This window comes from Aethalodelphis obliquidens, unplaced genomic scaffold, assembly GCF_003676395.1.
Source record: "Aethalodelphis obliquidens isolate GAN/ISIS:26980383/991018 unplaced genomic scaffold, ASM367639v1 scaffold2, whole genome shotgun sequence".
Classification (NCBI taxonomy): domain Eukaryota; kingdom Metazoa; phylum Chordata; class Mammalia; order Artiodactyla; family Delphinidae; genus Aethalodelphis; species Aethalodelphis obliquidens.
In genome coordinates, this window is record NW_020837946.1 from 14,184,038 (window position 1) to 14,206,407 (window position 22,370).

The window sequence follows — 22,370 nt, forward strand, 5'->3', positions numbered from 1 at the left end:
TATGTTATGAAATCATCACAACAGCTATATAAGGTAGATGATATTTTCACCATTTAGTAGACAAGGAAACTGAGGCCAGAGGTTGGAATTCCAGTTCATGCCCACCTGACTCCAAAACTGTGCTGCTCACCGCAATATGGGGTGGGTCCACAAACTTTTTCTGCAAAGGGCCAGACATAAACATTAGGCTTTATGGGCCAAACAGTCTCTGTGGCAACTTCTCAACTCTGCCATCGTAATGTGAAAGCAGCCATAAGGAATACATAAATGAAAGAGCCTGACGATATTCCAGAAAACCCTTTGTTTACAAAACTAAAGTTTTAAGCATATGATTTTGGACTGCAATGGTGCCTTTTTAAAAGGTCACTGATTTGAAAGATGATTTGTGTTTTGCTTATTTATAAAACTATGTGGGGCTTCCCTGGTGGCGCAGTGGTTGAGAGTCCACCTGCCGATGCAGGGGACACAGGTTCGTGCCCCGGTCCGGGAGGATCCCACATGCCGCGGAGCGGCTGGGCCCGTGAGCCATGGCCGCTGAGCCTGCGCGTCCGGAGCCTGTGCTCTGCAGCGGGAGAGGCCACAACGGTGAGAGGCCCGCGTACCGCAAAAACAAACAAGCAAACAAACAAAAGAAAACTATGTGAACATTCACATTAAAAAATATATATATATAGTTTCTCTCAGTAGAAGCTTCCCTTCTAGGAAAAAAGCCAGGACATTTTTAGATACACAGCAAACTAGCAAGGCTTTTTTTAAAAAATATGTGAGAATTCTCTAGTCTTATAAAATTACTCAGCACATTGTAATTTTTACGCAAAAGATTTTAACATGTTTATGTACAGTTAGTTATAGGATTGGGCATAAAAAGAATTGAAAAGAAGCTTAAAACTAAAGCATTAAGATTTAGTACCAACTGAAAAGCAAGCAAAAATGATGACAGTGAATCTTTAAAATCATCAAAGAGATTTGATTTCTCAAAGATAATTTTATGCGTGGTTATTAAAAAGCACTTTTTATGAAGATACATATATCTTTGTGGTTATAATTCTTAAACATGATCATTCTTTGTAGTTTGAAACATCAATATGGTGGATAAGGGTGTACAAACTTGTAGTCAGTTCTGATTGTTTTGTGTGTAGACAGTTTTGGTCTCTACATTTCAACGAGATAGTTTTTTGAATGCCCCTGAAATGGTCTGATCACACAGCTAACTGTGTTTCTGCCTTTGAGTACGATTCAGTTTTGTAGTTTATTTTCTTCCTTTGGTGGAGAATATCAGCCATTGTAGTTAGAGAACTTTAAACTGTTTTCAAATGGTAACTTCATTTATAAGATTTTTCTCTTTTACTTTTTTTAAGAAGTTTTATTTCAAAATAAACTCATTTGTTTATTTCCTAGCATGCATTTCTTTCCACAGTCAATTAAAATTCTTAAGCCTGAAGTGAACCCAAACATTTCTTTTTCCAAATGTTCCATTTTCTAAATCACTTTAATTCTGATTTTTAGCAGAGGAGACAGTTTAGAGTTTCTCCTTTGTGAAACTCATTCTCTGGCCCATGCTTTCTGGCAGAAGACTATGTAGAAGCTGGAAGAGGGGTGCATACCTGGGAAGAGTCGGGGCTGTCCTAGTCACATGACATGCTGTGGGCAAAGAGACATGTCTACCCCTCACAACGCGTTACCACAAACTGGGGTTGTATGAGTCATCGCAAAACGGAACATTTTTTTCATCATTGGGAAAAAAAACCAAGTAATCCCAAAGTGGCTTTCCCAGCTTGCTCACATGCCACGGAAAGGAAATTGTGGTGCCGGGAACCCTTCTTTCCACAGATACCAGGTGCTGTTTTACCTGTGATGGGGAAGCGGGAGGGGCAGGATGACCTGTGGAATTTGGGTAGCAGATCACCTACTCTAAGCACTGGACCCCAGACCTTTCCAGAAACAGGTGGGAGTTTCAAGCAGATGAAACTTCATGGAGCTCGCTTCACCCAAAGTTATAAAAGTAACTTGGAAGATTGTTAAAGTTTTACACTAAGACAACAGAATTTTAGTAATATTTCTGTTTATAAAGTGTTTTTGCCCTCTTTCTTTGAACCTAAGTTTTATGGCTCTTTTTAATAATGTCCCTGGAACAATGACTCACCATGCTTAGCTTTGCGCGTAACGTGGTCTTTGTCTTTCTGGCAGCTCCTTGCTCGGCCATGGCTTACCATCATGACAGCAGACGGATATTTGTGGGCCAGGATAACGGAGCCGTGATGGTAGGTAGCCTCCAGGATGTATTCATTATACTGACCTCCTGTGTTCACTCCTGTTGGACAGTGTAAATAAAGCTAACAATGAATGCCTGCTTGTTTGGCATTAGAAAATGTTTCATCCGGTACAGATGTTAGGCCTAAAAATGGATTAATTTTAGTTAGTGCTTAATTGTAAACTACAGATCTTCCTCAACTTACTGATAAACCCTGATAAATCCATTGTAAATTGAAAATATCATAAGTTGAAAATACATTTGGGACTTCCCTTGTGGAGCCGTGGTTAGGAATCCTCCTGCCAATTCAGGGGACACGGGTTCGATCCCTGGTCCGGGAAGATCCCACGTGCCGCAGAGGAGCTAAGCCCATGCGCCACAACTACTGAGCCTGTACTCTAGAACCTGCAAGCCACAACTACTGAGCCCGCGAGCAACAACTACTGAAGCCTGCGCGCCTAGAGCTCGCAACAAGAGAACCCACAGTAATGAGAAGCCCGTGCACCGCAACGAAGAGTAGCCCCTGCTCGCCACAACTAGAGAAAGCCCGCGCGCAGCGACGAAGACCCAACGCAGCCAAAACTTAAAAAAAAAAAAAATAATTAATTAATAAAAAAAAGAAAATGTATTTAATACACTTAATCTACTGAATATCGCAGCTTAGCCTAGCCTACCTTAAACGTGCTCAGAACACTTACATTAGCCTACAGTTGGGCAAAATCACCTAACACAAAGCCTATTTTATAATAAAGTATTGAATATCTCATGTAATCATTGAATACCATACTGAATGTGAAGAACAGAATGGTTGTGTGAGTCCAGAATGATGGTAAGTGTGTTGGTTGTTAACCTTCATGGTCACATGGCTGAGCGGGGCTGCGGCTGCCCCTCCCCAGCATCATGAGAGAGGATCGTATGGCATATCAGTCACCTGGGAAAAGATCAACATTAATCGAAGCGTGGTTTCTACTGAAGGCGCATTGCTTTAGCACCATCGTAAAATTGAAAAATCGTAAGTTGAACCATCGTAAGTCAGGGACCATCTGGAGTTCCATGGAGCTCTGAATGCTGTCATGATTGATGGTTTGGTGCTCAGTCTAGCCCACAAAGTACAACCTTCGTACAGGGGACGTGAGTCCTGTAGCAGCCCTGATCCCTGAACCCGTGAAGGAGGAGGCTGGGGCAAGGAAAGTGTGGGAGAGAGCACACGTGTGTGTGTGTGTGTGTGTGTGTTTGTATGTGTATAAGGTGAGAAGGAAGGAAAATAAGACTAGGGACTAGTCATTCAGCCAACAGCTCATATAACTCTTTGAGTCTCTACATCTCAAACTGTCTTTGGTGAAGGACCAGATAGTTAAATTTTCAGTTTATTATAGATTAGTATTTTTGTGGGTCTAACTGTGTGTGTATGCATATATTTAATGGAGATGTAATTCATATACCATAAAAGTCACCAGTTTAAAGTGTGCAATTCATTGGTCTTATAGTATAGTTACAAGATCATGCAACCGTTAATACTCTAATTCTACAACATTTTTATCAGCTCCTCCAACCCCCGAAAAAAAGAAATCCCGCACCCATTAGCAGTCACACTACAGTCCCCTTTCCTTCAGCTCCTGGCAGTAACTAATCTACTTTCTGATTCAGAGATTTGCTTATTCTAAACATTTTATGTAAATAGAATCATATAAGGTGTATATCCTTTTATGCCTGGCTTCTTTCACTTAGCATAATATTTTCAAGGTTCATCTATGTTGTAGCTTGAATTAATACTTCATTCCTTTTTGTAGTAGAATAATATTCTGTTACATAGATTATACCACACTTTGTTTATCCATTCATTAGTTGATGGATAGTTGGGTTGTTTCTACCTTTTGGCTATTATGAATAATACTACTATGAATAGTCGCATAACAGTTTGTGTGTGAACCTAAGTTTTCAATTTTATTGGGTATGTACACCTAGGAATGGAATTGCTGGGTCATATGGTAACTCTGTACTTAACTTTTTACAGAACTGCCAAACTGTTTTCCAAAGTTGCTATACCATTTTACATTCCCAACAGCAATATATAAAGGTTCTAAGTTTTTTACATATTTACCAACACTTGTTATTTTCTGGGTTTGTTTTTGTTTTATTATGGACATCCTAGTCGGTGTGAAGCGGTATCTCATTCCGGTTTTGATTTGCATTGCCCTAATAGCTAGTGATCTTGAGCATCTTCTCACGTGCCTGTTAGTCATTTGTATATCTTCTTTGGAGAAATATCTATTCAAGTCCTTTGCGTTTTTTTGTTTTTTTGTTTTTTTTTAATTGTTGAGTTGTAAAATACTTGGACCTTCAGCTTGGAAGAGTTTCACCAGTGAAACCGCCTGGTCCTGGGCTTTTCGTCCTGGGAAGTTTTTTGAGTGCTAATTTAATCTGTTTACTTGTTATGGGTTTTCTTTTTCTTCTTCAGCCAGTGTTTGTTGTTTATGTCTTTTTAAGAGTTTGTCCATTTTATCTAGCTTATCTAATTTGTTGGCATGTAATTGTTCATAGCAGCCTTTACAGTCCTTTTTCTTTCTGTAAGGTTTATAGTAACGCTCCCCCTTTCATTACTGAATTTAGTAGTTTGAATCGTCTCTCTCTTTTTCTTTCCCACTCTGGCTAAATGTGTGTTAATTTTGTTGATTTTTTTCAAAGAACCAGTTTTGATTTAATTGATTCTCTATTGTTTTTTTCGATTCTCTGATAATGCATTTCAACTCTATTATTTTTCCTTCGGTTTGCTTTGAGTTTAGTTTGCTGGATTGATATTTTGGGTATTACATTGTTGATTGAGAAAATTTGCTGGTTTTGTCTGCTTGGATGTCATAATAATATTAAATTGCTGGAAAGGCTTCTGAACACACATTCCCTATTTCTCTGCTTCTTTCATCAGGACCAGTGGTCCGCAGACCGCGCTTTGAGTATCACTGCTTTATAGAACTGCACACAGAGCAGTGAGAGCACAGACCGGTGCCTGCACCTGGCCAGAGAGCGGCAAGGCCAGCCTGTTACTGTGCTGAGTCATAGAGGATGGCTAGGAGTTAACCAGGAAAGAGGGAGGAGGACTTCCAGACGCAGAGGACAGCATGAGCAAAGACAGAGGGGTTTTCAAAGTCAGGGTGTGTGCAGGGAGCAAGAATGAAGCAGCTTGGCAGCGTGAAGCACATAAGACTGAAGAGATGGCTGGAGCGGGTCACAGAGAGCCTTGCATTCAGCACTAGGTGTCATGCAGAGTGCTAATTAAGAAGGTAGACATGGTCCCTGCTCTCAGGAGCCTTATGGTCTCATGGGAGGGACAGGTAATATACAAGTAAACATGAAATTACAGGTTGTGGTAGGTGCTGTGAAGAAGTGAACGGGCGCAGTGGAAGAGGGAATCCAGAGAGATGTGTGGCCCCGCTCGTAGCAAACAGGATCCTCAGGAAGGAAGACCGCTCCAAGGGTGTGACGTTCAGCTGAGGCCTGAAGGGCAGGTAGGAGACAGCCAGGCAGAGCCAGAGTAAGTTTTCCGGAAGTGAAGGTCCAGGTAAAGACTCGAGGCAGGAAGATCTCTGTGTCTGAGGACGTGAAGGGGGTCGTCTTGGCTGGATGGTGCTGAGCGACGGGGCAGGACGAGGGGCGATAGGACAAGCGGGCTGAGGCCAGGTCACGCAGGACCTTGTAGGTCTGGGAGAAGTTTTAAGTTTTGTAAATCTGTGGGAAGCGCTTACAGGGTTTTCAGCAGAAGAATGGCGTGATTTAATTTACATTTTTAAAAGATCACTCTGGCTGCTGAGTGGAGAGTGGATGGAGGGGCCACAAGAGTGGAGGCGGGAACGTCAGGTGTTGTCGCTTTCTGGGTGAGAGGGCAGTGGCAGTGATGATGGACAGAAGCAGATGACGGACATACATCTGTGGCAGGTTGGGTGTGGGGAGGGGAGGAAGGGCAGCAACTCAGGTGACGGCCAGGTTTCTGGCTTGAGTAACTGCTAGACAGAGGTATCATTTATTGAGAAGAGAAAGGCTTAGGGGTATGTGGGGAGAGGGGGCATTTACAGGGAAAGAAGACAGTGAGGAACCAGCTGTACAGCTGAGATACCAGTGAGACAACCAATGGCGATGCGGAATTGGCATTGGATTTGCAGGCCTGGAGCCCAGTGGGAGCCCGGGCTGGGGAGTCATCTGCACATAGGGCATCTTTCAAGCCATAAGAATAGCTGTGATCGGGCTTCCCTGGTGGCGCAGTGGTTGAGAGTCCGCCTGCCGATGCAGGGGACACGGGTTCGTGCCCCGGCCCGGGAAGATCCCACATGCCGCGGAGCGGCTGGACCCGTGAGCCATGGCCGCTGAGCCTGCGCGTCCGGAGCCTGTGCTCCGCAACGGGAGAGGCCACAACAGTGAGAGGCCCGGGTACCGCAAAAAAAAAAAAAAGAAAAGAATAGCTGTGATCTCCTGGGGAGAGAATGAGAAAAGACAGGCCCCAGGCCTGAGTCCTGAATGACTGATTTAGGAGCGGGGTTGATGAGGAAGGCAGCCAGGAAGGAAGGGGAAATAGTGATCTGAGTGTGCATGAAGGAGCCTGGACTACATCGTGTAAGCCGAGCTTCCCACGCTTGCACAGTCAGTCACATTTATCATTTAGGGGACTTACTGAAATTCGCGTTGCCTGGCTCCATGCCAGACCCACAGCTTCAGAAGCACTAGGGAGGGGCCTGGGAATCTGTATTTTAGCAAGTCCTTTCGTTGACCCTTAGGATCGAGTGCATTAGGGAGTCACTGCATGATGGGGAGCCATTGAGGAGCATCAAGTCGGGGAGGATGGAACGGTCAGGTGTCTGTCTGTTCGCTTAGTGTGCGGATATGTGGAAGATGTTTGATTAGATGTAGGTGTTTAATAGAGAGCAGTGGTGGTAAGATGGCATCCGGTTTCTAGCCAAGGTGATGGTGAACGGTTAGCTGCTCCCTGAGACAGAAGACACGCTGATATTGAGGGGAAAGGTGACAGGTTCAGTTTTGACAGTTGGGTTCATGTGCCCAAGGGGTTGGCCTGGGCTGGGGTTGGGAGTCCTCCCAATTTAGGTCTCAGTGGAGACCACGCCTGTGGCTGGCGTCAATTAGGGATAGCGGTACGACGAGAAGAGCAGAGGGCCAAGGTCATGTTCCCTGGGGAATATCAACGTTTAAGAGAAAGTCAGGGGGTTGGGAACCCACAGGGGAGACAGAGACGGAATGGGCCATGTGGGAAGAGGGCCTAAGATCAGAGCAGGGACACGACCTTGGGGATGGCAGCTAGACAGCAGCTGGTGGTTGCAGGGAGAACCCTTCCCATGCAGCGGGGGTGGTGCCCTGCGGTGCGGTGGATTCACGAGTGACCGGGGTGAGCAGCTGGAGACCCTGAACGTGGTGAGTGTGGGCTCATCTGGAGAGAAGGTTTTGGCTGAGTAGGGGATGAAGAAAGTTTTGGTATCGTTAAGAGAATTTTGTTGTTTTTTGTTTGCTTGTTTTGCTTTTTAAAGTAAAGGAGAAGAAGCCTTGAGTGTGTTTAAGGGCCAAGGAAGAAAGCCAAGAGAAAGGACAGGCTCTCTGCTTAAGCAGTTCACGCAACAGTGGGCAGCCGGGGAGGGCTGGGGAGCTGCGGGCTTGGGGGTCAGCGCCCACCTGCTTGGGGCTGCTGTGTATACGTTGTGTAGTGATAAATGCCAGTGGTCTTGTTTTTCTCCCTCTGAAGATTTTATAGGAATATCGTGGCGATGTGTACACACATATAACGAGAAGCCACGAGTGCAAGCCTCAAATGCCTTCTCCAGTGCTGGTAGTGGTCATGCATTTATTTCTCTAGGGACCATTCTTGTGGCTCGTGGTTCAAGGGTACTCTCTGCAGTTATAGGATGGCATATAAAAACCCTTATAGCTCCTCAGTGGAAAGGAGCAATGTAAATTCAATTTATTATTAGTTAGTATTAATCTATTGGTTTCCCCCAAGTAGAAATTAGTATGTATAAAATGCTGATACATTTTTGTACTTTGTAAAAAACCAAGATGGAGGACAAGGAATCAGTATTCCTTTGTGGGTTGGTTTCTTTTTTTCTTCCTGACCAATCAGCAATTCATAATGTCCATGTTATCGAGACCCTTAAGGACTTATCAATTTAACGCTGATCAATAGAATTTTTAATTAGTGCTTTTTCTTTAGAGTTTTATCTTCTCAGTTTTATGCTGAGGCTCACTTTCTCATTAAGAAATATGTACTTTTAATTTTTTCCTAGTTATAAAGTATTACATAGTCTGTATAAATTTTGGAAGATACAGGAGTATTAAAAATAAAAAACACCCAGTGTCTAAATTTCCTTTTTAGTGTGTGTTTATATATTAAGTATACGTAATTTTCCTCTTCTATTGCCTCAGATACCCAATGCCTTATTTTCATTAGTGCTGAGAATTCTGTTAGTAATGGGTCTTTGTAGTTTTACTTTGTATGTGTCATCTTGAGGAAATTCTAGTGAAGCCAAAAGAGCAAAATTAACAAGATGCCTCCTTTGCAATTAGAGGGAGAGGAAACACAGAGCACTCATTTGTAGAGGAAGAATTGGACAAAAGTGCTGTGCTGGTCAGCAGCACTTTCTTTACTTGTCTGGTTCCAAAAGAAATGATAACCCGAGGACAGGACCAAGAAGCAATTCCCTGTTGTTCTTACGTAGCTAATCTTGAGTCCCAAGGCTGGTGGTGGCCATTTTTGGATTTTACTTCCTTTTGAAAGTTAAGGTCCTGTTGTTTTTAAAACCGTAACTGTTTTCTTATTGCATGTGTTTACTTTTAGGAATTTCACGTTTCTGAAGATTTTAATAAAATGAACTTTATCAAGACCTACCCAGGTAATTATAATACACACACACACAACTAGAATACCATGTCTTATGATCAAAATTAGGTTTTCACATTAACTCTTTAAAAGTGTTGTTACCCCAGTTATGTGGGAGGCTATTAGCTCTTCAGAATTATTTACCGTCCTTTTCCTGCTCATTAACATTTGAAATTTTGTATAATATTCCATTGGGTGCAGATTTAATTTAACCATTCCTCTGTTTTTGAAAATGTATACTGCTTCCATTTTTTGATAACACATACTAACATATATGATGGTGTGTATATGTGTGTATACATATCTGTGAGTGTGTATATTTCATATATATGTATACACACATATGTGTGTGTGTGTGTGTGTCCTTGATGGTTACTCTTACTCTAATTCTGTAACTCCTTACTTCTATTTAAGACAGATTACTAAAAGTAGAATAACTGGGTCAAACTTTAAAACTTTTTTTAATACTCTGGATTTATTTTGCAAAACTCTTTCCAGCAATAGTGTAAATTTTTAATGAGTGGTGATTGAGAGTACCTGTTCATTAAGTCTATATTGATCTTTATAAATGTTTATTGCCAGTTTGATAGTCAAAAGTTGTTCTCAGTTTTAAAATTATTTAGGCTTTATTTAATGTTGGCCATTTGTCATGTTTTATGAATATCTGTTCATGATTTTGCCCATATTTCCTGGGAGTTGTAGTATTTTCTGATTAATTTATGAGAGCCCCTCCGTTTTTCTGAAGCAGCCTACACAGCTGAGAGCAAGGTCAGAAGTGTCTCTGTCTAGCCTCTGACTTCATTCATCAAACTGGGCATTTATTAAACACCAGCTGCATGCAAGATCCTGTTCCAGATAAAGTAGACAGGTCACTGCCCTGATGTGACTTGCAATTGACCTGGAAATACAAATATTCTAGAAGTTAGGCAATAGAACACCTTCCTCATTCTCAGCTGTTGCTTTGGGATGCAGAACTTTACAAATGCTTCATCTTAAAAATAATAAAAAGTTAATTTCAGAAAATCTCAGTTGCCCTTTTTTACAATGCCAGTGTTTTCTAAAGAGTCAAAACACTAAAGGTATAGACAATAAAAAACAAACAAACCTATTCTGTTGAGATTAAGACTGCTGTTTTCCATATGGAATTCATTGAGAGTTGTATGTGTGTTTTTTAATCAGTTCTCTAATATATTATTTGAATCCCTCTTGAGCCTTACTCTGTAATGATTTGTAGCTTTTGATGGTCTTCCCTGTAGGGAGGCAGAGGGCAGGGCCACGGAGAGCCTGCGATAGATCTTGGGTTGGGGTGGGCAGATGCTCCACAGCCTGTTTGGAGTGCGGGCCTCTCCGGGATAGGACTGCTGAGCATGTGAGTCTGCAGGCCGACCAAGTGGAGAAGGGGAGCCTCAGTTCACACCCGCGGAGACTGGACTCCAAAGGTCACGTTTCTTCCTGAAGGGCGCAGACTTTCCCTTTCTGTCCCCACAGCCCATCAGAACCGGGTGACCGCGATTATCTTCAGCCTGGCCACAGAGTGGGTGATCAGCACGGGCCACGACAAGTGTGTCAGCTGGATGTGCACCCGCAGCGGGAACATGCTGGGGAGGCACTTCTCCACCTCCTGGACTTCGTGTCTGCAGTATCCTTCCCTGCAGCGCCTCCCGGTCTCAGCAGCTAGTTTTGAATCTGCTTGGAAATTGCTGATTGAGATCCAAAGACTGAACGAGACCTACATATTTCACATAACATCTAAGAACTTCTATCTCTGCTTTTTTGCTGTAAAGTCGGTTTATTAAAGATGATAGCTAAATGAATTGCTCTTCTCTGCTGGGACGTGCTCTCGGTGTTTTACTACAAGATCTCGGAAAACCTAAACCTCATTAGCGCAGACCCCTCCCTTCACTCCTTTGCTTTTCAAAGTGAAAGAAAAGACTTTCTGCTGTAGAAAGAAAGAAAGAAAGGAACGACTCTTCTGGTGATGGTTTCTTTGCAGACCCCACAGGAGAACATAAGAAGGGTCTGTGACCCTGGAGTTCATAAATGGGCTACAGTGTGTCTGGAGAGGGTTCATAATCCTTATAATACTCGCAAAGTTGCCTCAGGATGCCCCAAATGTTACAGAATTGCCGCTCTCAAATTTTTCTACTACTCTATGGGATTTGTTTCACGTAGAGCTCCCTCTTGCCTAAGGCTGCCTGTGGTAGCTGTGTATCTTAGCGATGGCAAGGTCAAGGCTGTCAGCAACAGACAAATGCCCCGCAGTAGTTTCTCTTTGAGAGTTGGACGTCTGGTGTAGTAAAACTCTTTTCTTCCATTGAAAGCCTTTATAAAAAAATGTGTGCTACAAATGAATGCACAGCATGAGATATTTAAAATAGTACCACATGCTTTAGAATCAAGCAAGGGAAGACTACTCAGATGTATCAAGTGCTAAATAAGTTTTTCTGTTATGTGTTTGGCTTTCGTATGGATGGATAGAAAATGGCACCGAATCACATAATCATGGCCCAGCCTGTGGTCCTCCTTTTGATCTATGTTTTGGAATTAAAATAGTAGTTATCTTATTGTGGGTAAACTACTGATTTGCCACAAATGTCTATGGCCATAAAGCGACCAAGAAAGTAATGAGTTGTTGCCAATAGTTAATATATTTTTAAATTTAAAGTTTACTACTACCCCAAATGACTGCCGTTTGGATGATTAAAATTAAAACTCTTCACAGCAATTTAAACCATCCTCTTCACTTAAGGCTAAATCATCTAGGCCCCCCAAAAAGATGGGTTCATGTCCATATTTGCTGTCAGTTTTACACCATTTCCAGAGATATTTCATGAAAAGCAGTTTTCTTCCAGTTCTTTTTGGCTGTTTTCACTATTGAGCATTTTACTTTTTAACACTTAGTTATACTTTGCTTATAGTCACTTGTTTTTATGTCTGTCTTCTCCATCAGCTCTTAACTTTTCTTTTGCCAATTCCCAGGATACTGGTTGGAATAGTAACAGCTACTCAGTGAATTCTTGTTGAGTGAATGAATATTAATTTTCCTGGTAATTCTAGCTTAAAACGTTCTTTTTCTTCAATATGTACACGTTGTATGATTTTCAGCTGGGTATTTCTTTTCTCGTCGTTTTAGGTGCACAGTTTCTTCTTTATAACTTTGGATTGTGTTATATGTCCTTGACTGCGTCTCCACAGATACGACTTTGATACTCAGTATGCTTTTGTCGGCGACTGTTCTGGACAGATCAGCCTGCTGAAGCTTGAACAGAGCTCCTGTTCAGTTATTACCACCCTTAAAGGACATGAAGGTAGGCTGTATAATCACCGCCGTTTTTCACCTAATTCAGGCATCCAGATTTAGTTCTCAGCTCTGTGGTTTCACGAATGATCACCTCCTTATGATCTGTCAGATTTCAATCCGATCGGCCAGATAGGGGGATTAAATCTCAAAAGGTCTCAAAGAGTGAAAACTAAGTGAAGGCAGGGTGTTGGGGAGGGTTTCGTGTTGTCCAAATCCCTTCTAGATGGCTTGTGTGGATAATACTTTCTATTTTGTTTACCTTTTAAATTAAATTATTTTTGAAGACCTTTTCAAATGTCTTATAAATGGTGAGACCTTTGGAAGAATGTTGTTATTACTGTTTCAAATTTGTCACTTTCTAGGACACCAAGCAAGATGTAGTAGGTGAGTACAATTAGAAGAAATGTATGAGCTGGTTCTGTCTCTACTTGGGAAACATCCCCGGGGGAGGGACCGCGGGAAAAGAATGACTGGGTGGAATTTTATTATTTCTGTAGGGTGGTGAGTTGGCCGGGCTTTGTGGAAAGGCTTTAAAACTCAATCGGCTATATTGAGTCACAAATTAGAAGCTCTGAGGCCATCTGGTTCACATCGAAGAATTGGGGGTTTGTTGAAGGAATTAATGATGGACTTATTTATGAAAATAGTGTTTTTAAGTGTAACAAGTTAAATATCCTCCATAGCTAATCTATTTATGGAAAACCGAGTCTATCAGATCAGGGACCTTGAAGGGGAAAAGGGAGAGAGAAGGACAGTAAGTTTGAATAGATTTAGGCAGGAAAGCACAGGCAGAAACCACTTTCTGTTTATGACTAATGGTCTCATGATCCCCATGCTGTTAAGTATTCTCTGGGTTGCTAAGGGCAGAGTGTGTTCTGATAACTACTTAGCAGTGTTCATGTAGAAGGACCTTGCTTGTCTGCTATTAGGCCTCTAGCTGAAGTGCATGGGGCATAGGATCAAACAGGGTCAGGATTTCTGCAAAGTTGATCCCTGAAGCCAGTTTTGCACAATACTTCTTTTTTCACTTTCGTTAAGCTTCTGTGAGAAACTAGTCTCTGTTGGTTGGTTTTGAATGTGGCTTTATCAGTTTTCTGTATACCCACCAAAAATATTATTAGCTTGTGTGACTGGTTCAATTTTATTAAGTTTATTAATAGTTTTTTTCTAGGCAAGCAGCAGTCAATGGAACAATGAAGAGATCTGTTGAAAGAGAAATCTGTAGAAAGAAAGATTTTCCCAAGGATATCAAATTTAATAAGTTTAGCCAATATAGAGTGTGAAATGTAGGGTTTGGATTTTTTTACCTAAGTTCTCTGGCATAATTGTATGGTACACCTGCATCTCTTTTTTTTTTTCTCTGAGATACTTAATTCAGTTTTCTTAAACGTAGGCATCCTGTGGTAAGACACCTGCAAGGTCCCAGAGCCCTAGAATAACCTAGATTTTAATCTTATATAAGGTAACCACAGAAAACTTCACTGCCTTTTCTCGTTAGATATTGGTAGCTATTTTTTTTTCTTCAAAAGCTTTTTCTGAACTAACCCTCATATACAGCTATTTTATAATTTTTTGGTATAGACGGGGAAAATCTTCTTTAAACACATTTGTGTTCAAAGCAGTTTGATATACAACTGAAAATCCTAATCTTGTAGCTTGGGACAGCGGATGTGCTGTGCCTTCTCTGTGACTCGTGATAAAGTGTTGAACGCCCTTTTGTGCAATGAAAATACATTTTTACTTAAAGATTCAGCCGGTCCTCGTTCGGTCTTCTGCCTCAGATGTGTATGTCCTGATGTAGAATTACATTTAGCCTCCCTCTCTCACGCCTAGGTAGTGTCGCCTGCCTCTGGTGGGACCCTATTCAACGGTTACTCTTCTCAGGAGCCTCTGACAACAGCATCATCATGTGGGACATCGGAGGAAGGAAAGGCCGCACACTCTTGCTCCAGGGCCACCAGTGCGTGACTGTTTGTGGGGGTGGGGAAAGAATCTGAGCTGGGGCAGGTCGGGGGAGGCGTTCGTATTCTGAGACTACTTTCTCCAAACCCCGTCTTTTAGCAGACAGTGAGCCCTGTTTGATAGGGCTCTCTCAGTCTGCTTCTAACTGCTTTTCCGTGAGGCCTGAGTGTCTGGTGTTCTGTAGCAAAAATAGAGGCCAGGGTTTTCTTCTTCCTTAGTCCATTGGTAGTAACTACCGTGCCATTGGTAGTTTGATAGGGAATTGCATTGAATCTGTAGATTGCTTTGGGTAGTATAGTCATTTTCACAATGTTGATTCTTCCAATCCAAGGATTGGTATATTTCTCCATCTGTTTATGTCATCCTTGATTTCTTTCATCAGTGTTTTATAGTTTTCTGAGTACAAGTCTTTCGCCTCCTTAGGCAGGTTTACTCCTGGGTATTTTATTTGTTTTGTTGCAATGGTAAATCGGAATGTTTCCTTAATTTCTCTTTCTGATTTTTCCTTGTTGGTGTATAGGAATGCAAGAGATTTCTGTGCATTAATTTTGTATCCTGCAACCTTACCAAATTCACTGATTAGTTCTAGTAGTTTTCTGGTGGCATCTTTAGGGTTTTCTATGTATAGTATCATGTCATCTGCAAGCAGTGACAGTTTTACTTCTTCTTTTCCAATTTGTATTTCTTTTATGTCTTTTTCTTCTCTGATTGCTGTGGCTAGGACTTCCAAAACTATGTTGAGTAAGAGTGGTGGGAGTGGGCAACCTTGTCTTGTTCCTGATCTTAGTGGAAATGCTTTCAGTTTTTCACCATTGAGAATGATGCTTGCTGTGGGTTTATCATATATGGCCTTTATTATGTTGAGGTAGGTTCCCTCTCTGCCCATTTTCTGGAGAGTTTTTATCATAAATGGGTGTTGAATTTTGTCAGAAGCTTTTTCTGCATCTATTGAGATGATCATACGGTTTTTCTTCTTCAATTTGTTCATATGGTGTATCATATTGATTGATTCCTGTATATTGAAGAATCCTTGCATCCCTGGGATAAATCCCACTTGATCATGGCGTATGATCCTTTTAATGTGCTGTTGGATTCTGTTTGCTAGTATTTTGTTGAGGATTTTTGCATCTGTGTTCATCAGTGATATTGGTCTATAATTTTTGTGTGTGTGATATCTTTTTCTGGTTTTGGTATCAGGGTGATGGTGGCTTCGTAGAATGAATTTGGGAGTGTTTCTCCCTCTGCAATTTTTTGGAAGAGTTTGAGAAGGTTCGGTATTAGCTCTTCTCTAAATGTTTGATAGAATTCACCTGTGAAGCTATCTGGTCCTGGACTTCTGTTTGTTGGAAGATTTTTAATTACAGTTTCAATTTCATTACTTGTGATAGGTCTGTTTAAATTTCCTAATTCTTCCTGGTTCAGTCTTGGAAAATTGTACCTTTCCAAGAATTTGTCCATTTCTTCATGGTTGTCATTTTATAGGCATATAGTTGTTTATAGTAGTCTCTTATTATCCTTTTGCATTTCTGCAGTGTCAGTTGTGATTTCTCCTTTTTCATTTCTAATTTTATTGCTTTCGTCCTCTCCCTTTTTTTCTTGATGAGTCTGGCTAAGGGTTTATCAGTTTTGCTTATCTTCTCAAAGAACCAGCTTTTAGTTTTATTGATCTTTGCTATTGCTTTCTTCCTTTCTATTTCATTTATTTCTGCTCTGATCTTTATGATTTCTTTCCTTCTACTGACTTCGAGTTTTCTTTGTTCTTCTTTGTCTAGTTGTTTTAAGTGTAGGGTTAGATTGTTTATTTGAGATTTTTCTTGTTTCTTGAGGTGAGATTGTATTGCTATAAACAAGATGGCAGTGTGGGAAAACGTGGAGTTAGCATCTCCCCACAAATAGGGCGCCTGCCGGCCGCTGGTGGGAGACTCTGACCTGCAGTTCTTAATGACTGATTAGTAGTGTTTATTTCATAGAAACTATTATTCTGTATAATAAGTTATAGAATGCCAATTAAAGTTTATACTGGGATCCAGATCATCAATGATAAAATGTCAGTGGCTGATTCCAACGAGGGGAGAGATTTGAGCCTGCATGAAGATGATGTCTGTGTTTTCCACATTGAGACACGTAACTGTTGTGTGTGCTGTTTGCAGTGACAGGGTGCAGTCGCTGTGTTACCTTCAGCTCACGAGGCAGCTGGTCTCCTGTTCCTCAGACGGCGGAATTGCAGTGTGGAACATGGATGTTAGCAGAGAGGAGGTAAGAGAGGGCAAGGCAGGGCTGACCAGGAGAGCTCCCACAGCCTGCCTCTTGGTTTTCTACCCGGTGACCGGAGATGCCAGCCAAGGTGCAGGCAGTCCCAGCTCTTACTGGTTATCAGCTGACAGGGTCCTGCATGTCACTTTGCACTGCATTCACTACTCATTGGAGAGTTTCCACAGGGACAAGCGATATACGCAGCCAGGGCATTTAGGCTGATTTTCACAGAGAAGGGCAAGGAGAGGACCCGGGAGACGGTCTGGCATGCGCAGGGGAGTGACTGTGGGGAAGCGCTCCGAGGTTGCACACCTGCCCTGGGGTCCCCGAGACGCGCACCAGGGGCATAGCTCCTCTGGGAAAATATATCTCTGTTCTCTGCTTTTATTTTCCACTGACTTCTGTTCCACTGAGTCCATGTCAACAGTGTTCTTTTCAGGAGACCTGAGTTCTAAGTGCCTTAATTTCCCTGAGTCTCCATTCCTTCTTCCATAAAGTGAAATAGTTGAATGAGATGACTTCTAAGGTCTCTTCCAATTCTTTAGACAGACACTCTATCTAAGCAATCTCTCTGTCTTTTTTTCTATTTTAAAGAATGCTGCAGTGAACATTTTTCACCTTGTCATTGTGTGATTGTTCAATTATTTATTTCAGACAAATTTCTGAAAATAGACCCTTTGGGTCAAGGATATGTGCATTCTGAATGCTTTTTATAGATGTCAGATGATTTCCAGGCAGGATTTCCATTCTCATCTCTGCCAGCACAGGTATTTATCTGTCTTTTCCAAGTGGCGTTTAAAACCTGTGACGTAGATAGTGGAGTTGGATTCCAGAGAAGATTTTAGTGTGAGGGGTGTTAAAGACTTATGGTTTAACTTCAGAAACATTTATTGAGCATCTAAAGGGTGGTCCTAAAGTCTGAAAACTTAGGTGCATATGCATCATAAATGATACTGCATTGCAGTACATACTGTATTGCATGATGTCACATGATGTGTTCCAGGTGCCGTCCTTTACGCAGCGTGTAGGTCAGTATGCTGCACACCTCTGTGGTGGACGCCAGGCATGAATGCAGCATTCCCACCCACCCCTGCATGCATCTGCTTTGTGTTGCCTCTAATTACTTGTGAGTCTGATTCTCACTGAATAAACTCGCATCTTTAGTATACCCTAGGGATGTAATCAAAGGGGTTCAGTCTATTTAAAAGAAATAGCGGGCTTCCCTGGTGGCACAGTGGTTAAGAATCTGCCTGCCAATGCAGGGGACACGGGTTTGAGCCCTGCTCTGGGAAGATCCCACATGCTGTGGAGCAACTAAGCCCATGTGCCACAACTACTGAGCCCACGCGCCGCATTTACTGAAGCCCGTGTGCTCTAGAACCCGTGCTCCACAACAAGAGAAGCCACCGCAATGAGAAACCCGCGCACCACAACGAAGAGTAGACCCCACTCGCCGCAACTAGAGAAAGCCTGCACATAGCAATGAAGACCCAACACAGCCAAAAATAATAAATAAATAAAAACAAATTTATAAAAAAAAAACGAAATAGCAGTATTACTCACTTCCAGACTTTATGATTACCATGCTTTATACACATAGATCCATACCTGCAAGAAGCTTGTAATCTAGTGAAGGAAACAGACTACCGTATAAATGATAAAGTGCGGTCCGTCATCTGGAGAAGTACCGATTGCTACTTTTTTAGTGACCTTGTAAGACAAGTCATAGAGGAAGTCTTGATTGTATGTCTGCTGGTTAATTTCCCTTTTAGAATTTTCTAAAGATCTTTTGGTAAGGCTTAGAGTAACTTGTTATTAAACATATGTAACATTGGCTCGATATTACAGAATGTGTAATACTTTCTTTGCAAAGATTTATTTGAACTGCATTTTATATTTATCATCTGCTAGTTACATGCAACAGTGGCAGCTCGTATACTATTCTATTTCCTAGACTCGGCCTGTTGTTTTTCAGTCTTATTCTGTGTTCCCTGGATCGTGAGGGAGGAGACCACTGGGGCCTGATGCTACTAGTGGCTCTTGTAAGGGTTTAACCGCTTGGATTTCAATCCACTATTCTCATCCTTGGTAAGTTCTTTCAGATGTAGAAAGTAGAAGCAGAGTTCTTACCTTCAAGGTTATGTGAGTGTGGAGTTTATTTGTGCCTCTAGGGAAAGAAAAGAGAGTCCTGTCATTCCTGTGGGGGTCACTCTTTTCCTTGTAGTCACTTATGGAAGAGTACCCCAAATCACAAGCACACAGCTGGTAATACGTTTTGCTCTATGAGCTTTTCTGTCTCAATGGTTGGCAGTATTGGTGGGAAAGAAAGTTATGTCAAAAAGGTGCAGCATTTTTAGTAGATTTTTTAGGGTTTTTTTTGTTGTTTTGTTTTGTTTCTACCAGCTGAGTAAATATTAGTGCAAAAGTAAGCCGCCTCCGATCCGTTAGATTCTGAACTTGAGTTAGGGTTTGGGACAATTTGTAGGACTTCTTTAGGCACAGGCCTAGAGGATTAATCCCAGATTCTCTAGCCCCACAGTGTTTGCTGGAGTTTCTTTCTGAGTCACCTGGAAACACTGACTGTGGAGTGTCCGCAGCCTACAGTGGCTGTCGGCCACCACACTGGCTGGTTGGAAGCAGATCTACCTCCCTGCCGGATTGTAATCAAAGGGACTCCTTTCTGGAAGTAGGCATGAAACATAAATGAGCAAGTAACAAGAATTAGAATGAATCCTCTTGAAATGAGAACTTTATTTGGAGCTAGTCGATCACAGAATGGATACTATTTTATACATCAGTGCAGAGTAGATGAGCGCACCCATTAGCAGCAGCAGTGCATTGGGGTTATTCTTGTTACATCATCTTTGTCCAGATTAAGCAGATGGAACAAGATGGAGAAAAGAGAGTGAAACAGAAAACTTGATTAATGTTCTCTTCAGCTCTTCTCAGCATAAAAGAAAACTTTGTCTCCTTAGAGAATAAGCATTTAATAGGATGGTTCATGATAGCTTACACCATAACACAATTCTATTAAAAGAAACAAAGTTATGCGTATTTCTTATATCAAAATATGTTTCAAAAAGTCTGTTTATTTCTGAGTTCATTTTTTCATTTGTTATCTCAAATTATTTTAAGCATATTTTTTCTTCGCTCATGCCCCTCTGCCCTCCAGCTCAGCAGAGTAATATTCTTTCCTAACCCTTAGGCAGAAGCATGCTTCCTGAGGGCAGGAACTCAGTCCCCATTGGTTGTCATACTCCAGAAACATGTTTGGAGACCCTGACATGTTGAAGTGAAAAGGACCATGTCCAGAGGCTGTGTGGAGCGCAGTGGACGAGTGCAGGGCTGTGGGCTGGACTCTTGGGTCTACTGGGAGCTCTACCCACTAACCAACCATGGACAGTCGCTTCAATCTCTGAGCCACAGTTTCTTTGCCTGTAAAATGGGGAGAACGTTGCTCTGTATCTCCTAAGGTTGTATTGAAAATTAAGCAAAGTAAGGCATATAAAACCCTGGGCACACACTGCTGGACTTATAAGACCCTTTGTATATACCAGGCATTATGCAAAACACTTCGCCAATGTTGCCTCATTTAATGCTCACAGCCCTATGCGGTGTATACTCATACTTGAATATCACTGCCGTGAATACGTTTTCACGTTCATCTTGTCCCACGTGACTGTTCCTCACATGGGTGGTATTGCAGGAGTTACACTGGCGTGTGTCACAAACATAAGACTAGACAGTGGCCCCTGCTTTCCTTCCCCCTGCGATTTAATGTCCCCACGTTGTTGGCAGCAGGGCCCGTCGTGTCGTTGTAATCACCGTTTCTCCTTCAGGAACATTGTTCACAGGCAGTGTTTTCAAACCACCTTCTCTCTTCCCTGGTCACAGAAACAACTAATTCTACATCAAGTAGTATTCTTCCTCACGGAGGTGTGCATCTCTTTATCACCCTTTCTGTCCTCCCTTCCCATTTCCAACATTAGCGCAGTTATTTAAAGAAACCTCTCCTCTGTCTCAGCCCACTTCTTTCTGTTTGTGAGTGCCTTACCCCCCAACCCCTGAAAGAAAGACCTTTGTAATGTCTGTCCTATATAGAAATATTTCTAGTGCCTTATCTAAAATAAGGAATAGGAAAGCCAAAAGTTTTGATGAAATAGGAAACAAAAAAAGAAGTTGGGAAACTCATTCTTTAAACCACCAAAAGTCCCCTTCCGAATCTCTGTGAAGCTGACCATCTTCACTGCATATTTTATAAGGATCAGTGTAGGTCATTTCCTGTGGTTCTCCCATCCTCTCCTCTTATCAGATACATTTTTCTTGAGTGTTAACTTTCAAGATCAAGAACAGATTATTTCTTACTTCGTGACCTTTGGTTTAATTTTATGGAAGTAGTATTTTCTATTTTTACTGCACGTATATGACGATACATGATGAGGTTAAACAGGCTTTTAGCAGGTTCATCTTGTAATCGAATACAACTTGTAACGTTTTGTTTAGAGAAATATTTTCTAAGTTCTCAGTGAAGTAATTTTGAGGCCTAATTGCCCTGTTTCAACAAAAATTCATTGAGCGCCTACCCTGTGACAGGCTGAAGGTACTTAAAGATGAAAAGACCAGTGAATAATTCATAGGTTAGTCGAAGGGGCTGGGGGGAGGAAATGTGCATAAAGATTGCAGTGCAGGGCTTCCCTGGTGGCGCAGTGGTTGAGAGTCCGCCTGCCGATGCCGGGGACGCGGGTTCGTGCCCCAGTCCGGGAAGATCCCATATGCCACGGAACGGCTAGGCCCGCGAGCCGTGGGCGCTGAGCCTGCGCGTCCGGAGCCTGTGCCCCACGACGGGAGAGGCCACAACAGTGAGAGACCCGTGTACCGCAAAAAAAAAAAAAAAAAAAAAAAAAAGCAGTGCAGAGAGATCACTGCTCGAATGGGGGTCCACAGGCTGGCTGTGCGGGCACCACTCCCAGGAGCTGGGAGTGGGGGCGGGGCAGCTCATCTGTCTGACACGATGCCGCGCCCTGAAGATCTCCTGTTGGTCACCTTGTGACCCCACAAGCCTTCCCAAGTGGTAGTTCGTCAGGTTCTGCAAGAAAGGTTTTTGCTCAAGTGGATATAGCTATCAAACAACTTTAAAAACTTTGGGCATAAAACAGAAGTGTATGAAGACAACTCTTAAGAGTTCATAATGCAAAATGAACTACTCCCTCCTATCGATAGATTAAAAATGAACAATCCTGAAAACATGGCAAAAATGATAAAGATGATTCAAAACACAAACATAATACTGAATATGGCAACAGCTATAATATATTGAAGAGTTTGAAAAAAGGATAACCCCACCAAGGTCTGGAACTGTTGTATTAATTTCTGACAACTCAGGGTAAACAGGCAGATGCTCACATGTTGGGTTTCACTTTCTCCTCCCCCAGGCTCCTCAGTGGTTAGAAAGTGATTCTTGTCAGAAATGTGAGCAGCCCTTTTTCTGGAATATAAAGCAGATGTGGGACACGAAGACACTGGGGTTGAGACAGGTGAGTAGCCAACATCGAGTCATCACTGGGTTAATTCTGTGTTTTGTTATTTATATGATTAATCTGTCATTTTGTTTGGAATCGCACTTTTCCCTCTAAATGCTGTTGATTCCTACCCTTGTGGTGTCACCATCATTGTGTGACTGACCATGAGCAGGGCCCTTCCCGGGTAATAGTGAGACTGTTAGCAGACTATGCCAC

At 42.1% G+C, this 22,370-nt stretch overlaps 1 protein-coding gene across 2 annotated transcripts in view; it reads left to right on the forward strand.

Annotated features, from left to right (window-relative positions):
* Nucleotides 1–22,370, forward strand: part of WDFY1 (WD repeat and FYVE domain containing 1) — a 47,065-nt gene that overhangs the window by 19,334 nt on the left and 5,361 nt on the right. For both annotated transcript variants that reach the window (XM_027120068.1, XM_027120077.1), the window contains 7 exons: nucleotides 2,188–2,261; nucleotides 9,078–9,132; nucleotides 10,608–10,758; nucleotides 12,315–12,427; nucleotides 14,254–14,380; nucleotides 16,533–16,638; nucleotides 22,068–22,169. In XM_027120068.1, the coding sequence (XP_026975869.1) occupies nucleotides 2,188–2,261; nucleotides 9,078–9,132; nucleotides 10,608–10,758; nucleotides 12,315–12,427; nucleotides 14,254–14,380; nucleotides 16,533–16,638; nucleotides 22,068–22,169 (728 nt within the window). The remainder of the gene's footprint in view (nucleotides 1–2,187; nucleotides 2,262–9,077; nucleotides 9,133–10,607; nucleotides 10,759–12,314; nucleotides 12,428–14,253; nucleotides 14,381–16,532; nucleotides 16,639–22,067; nucleotides 22,170–22,370) is intronic.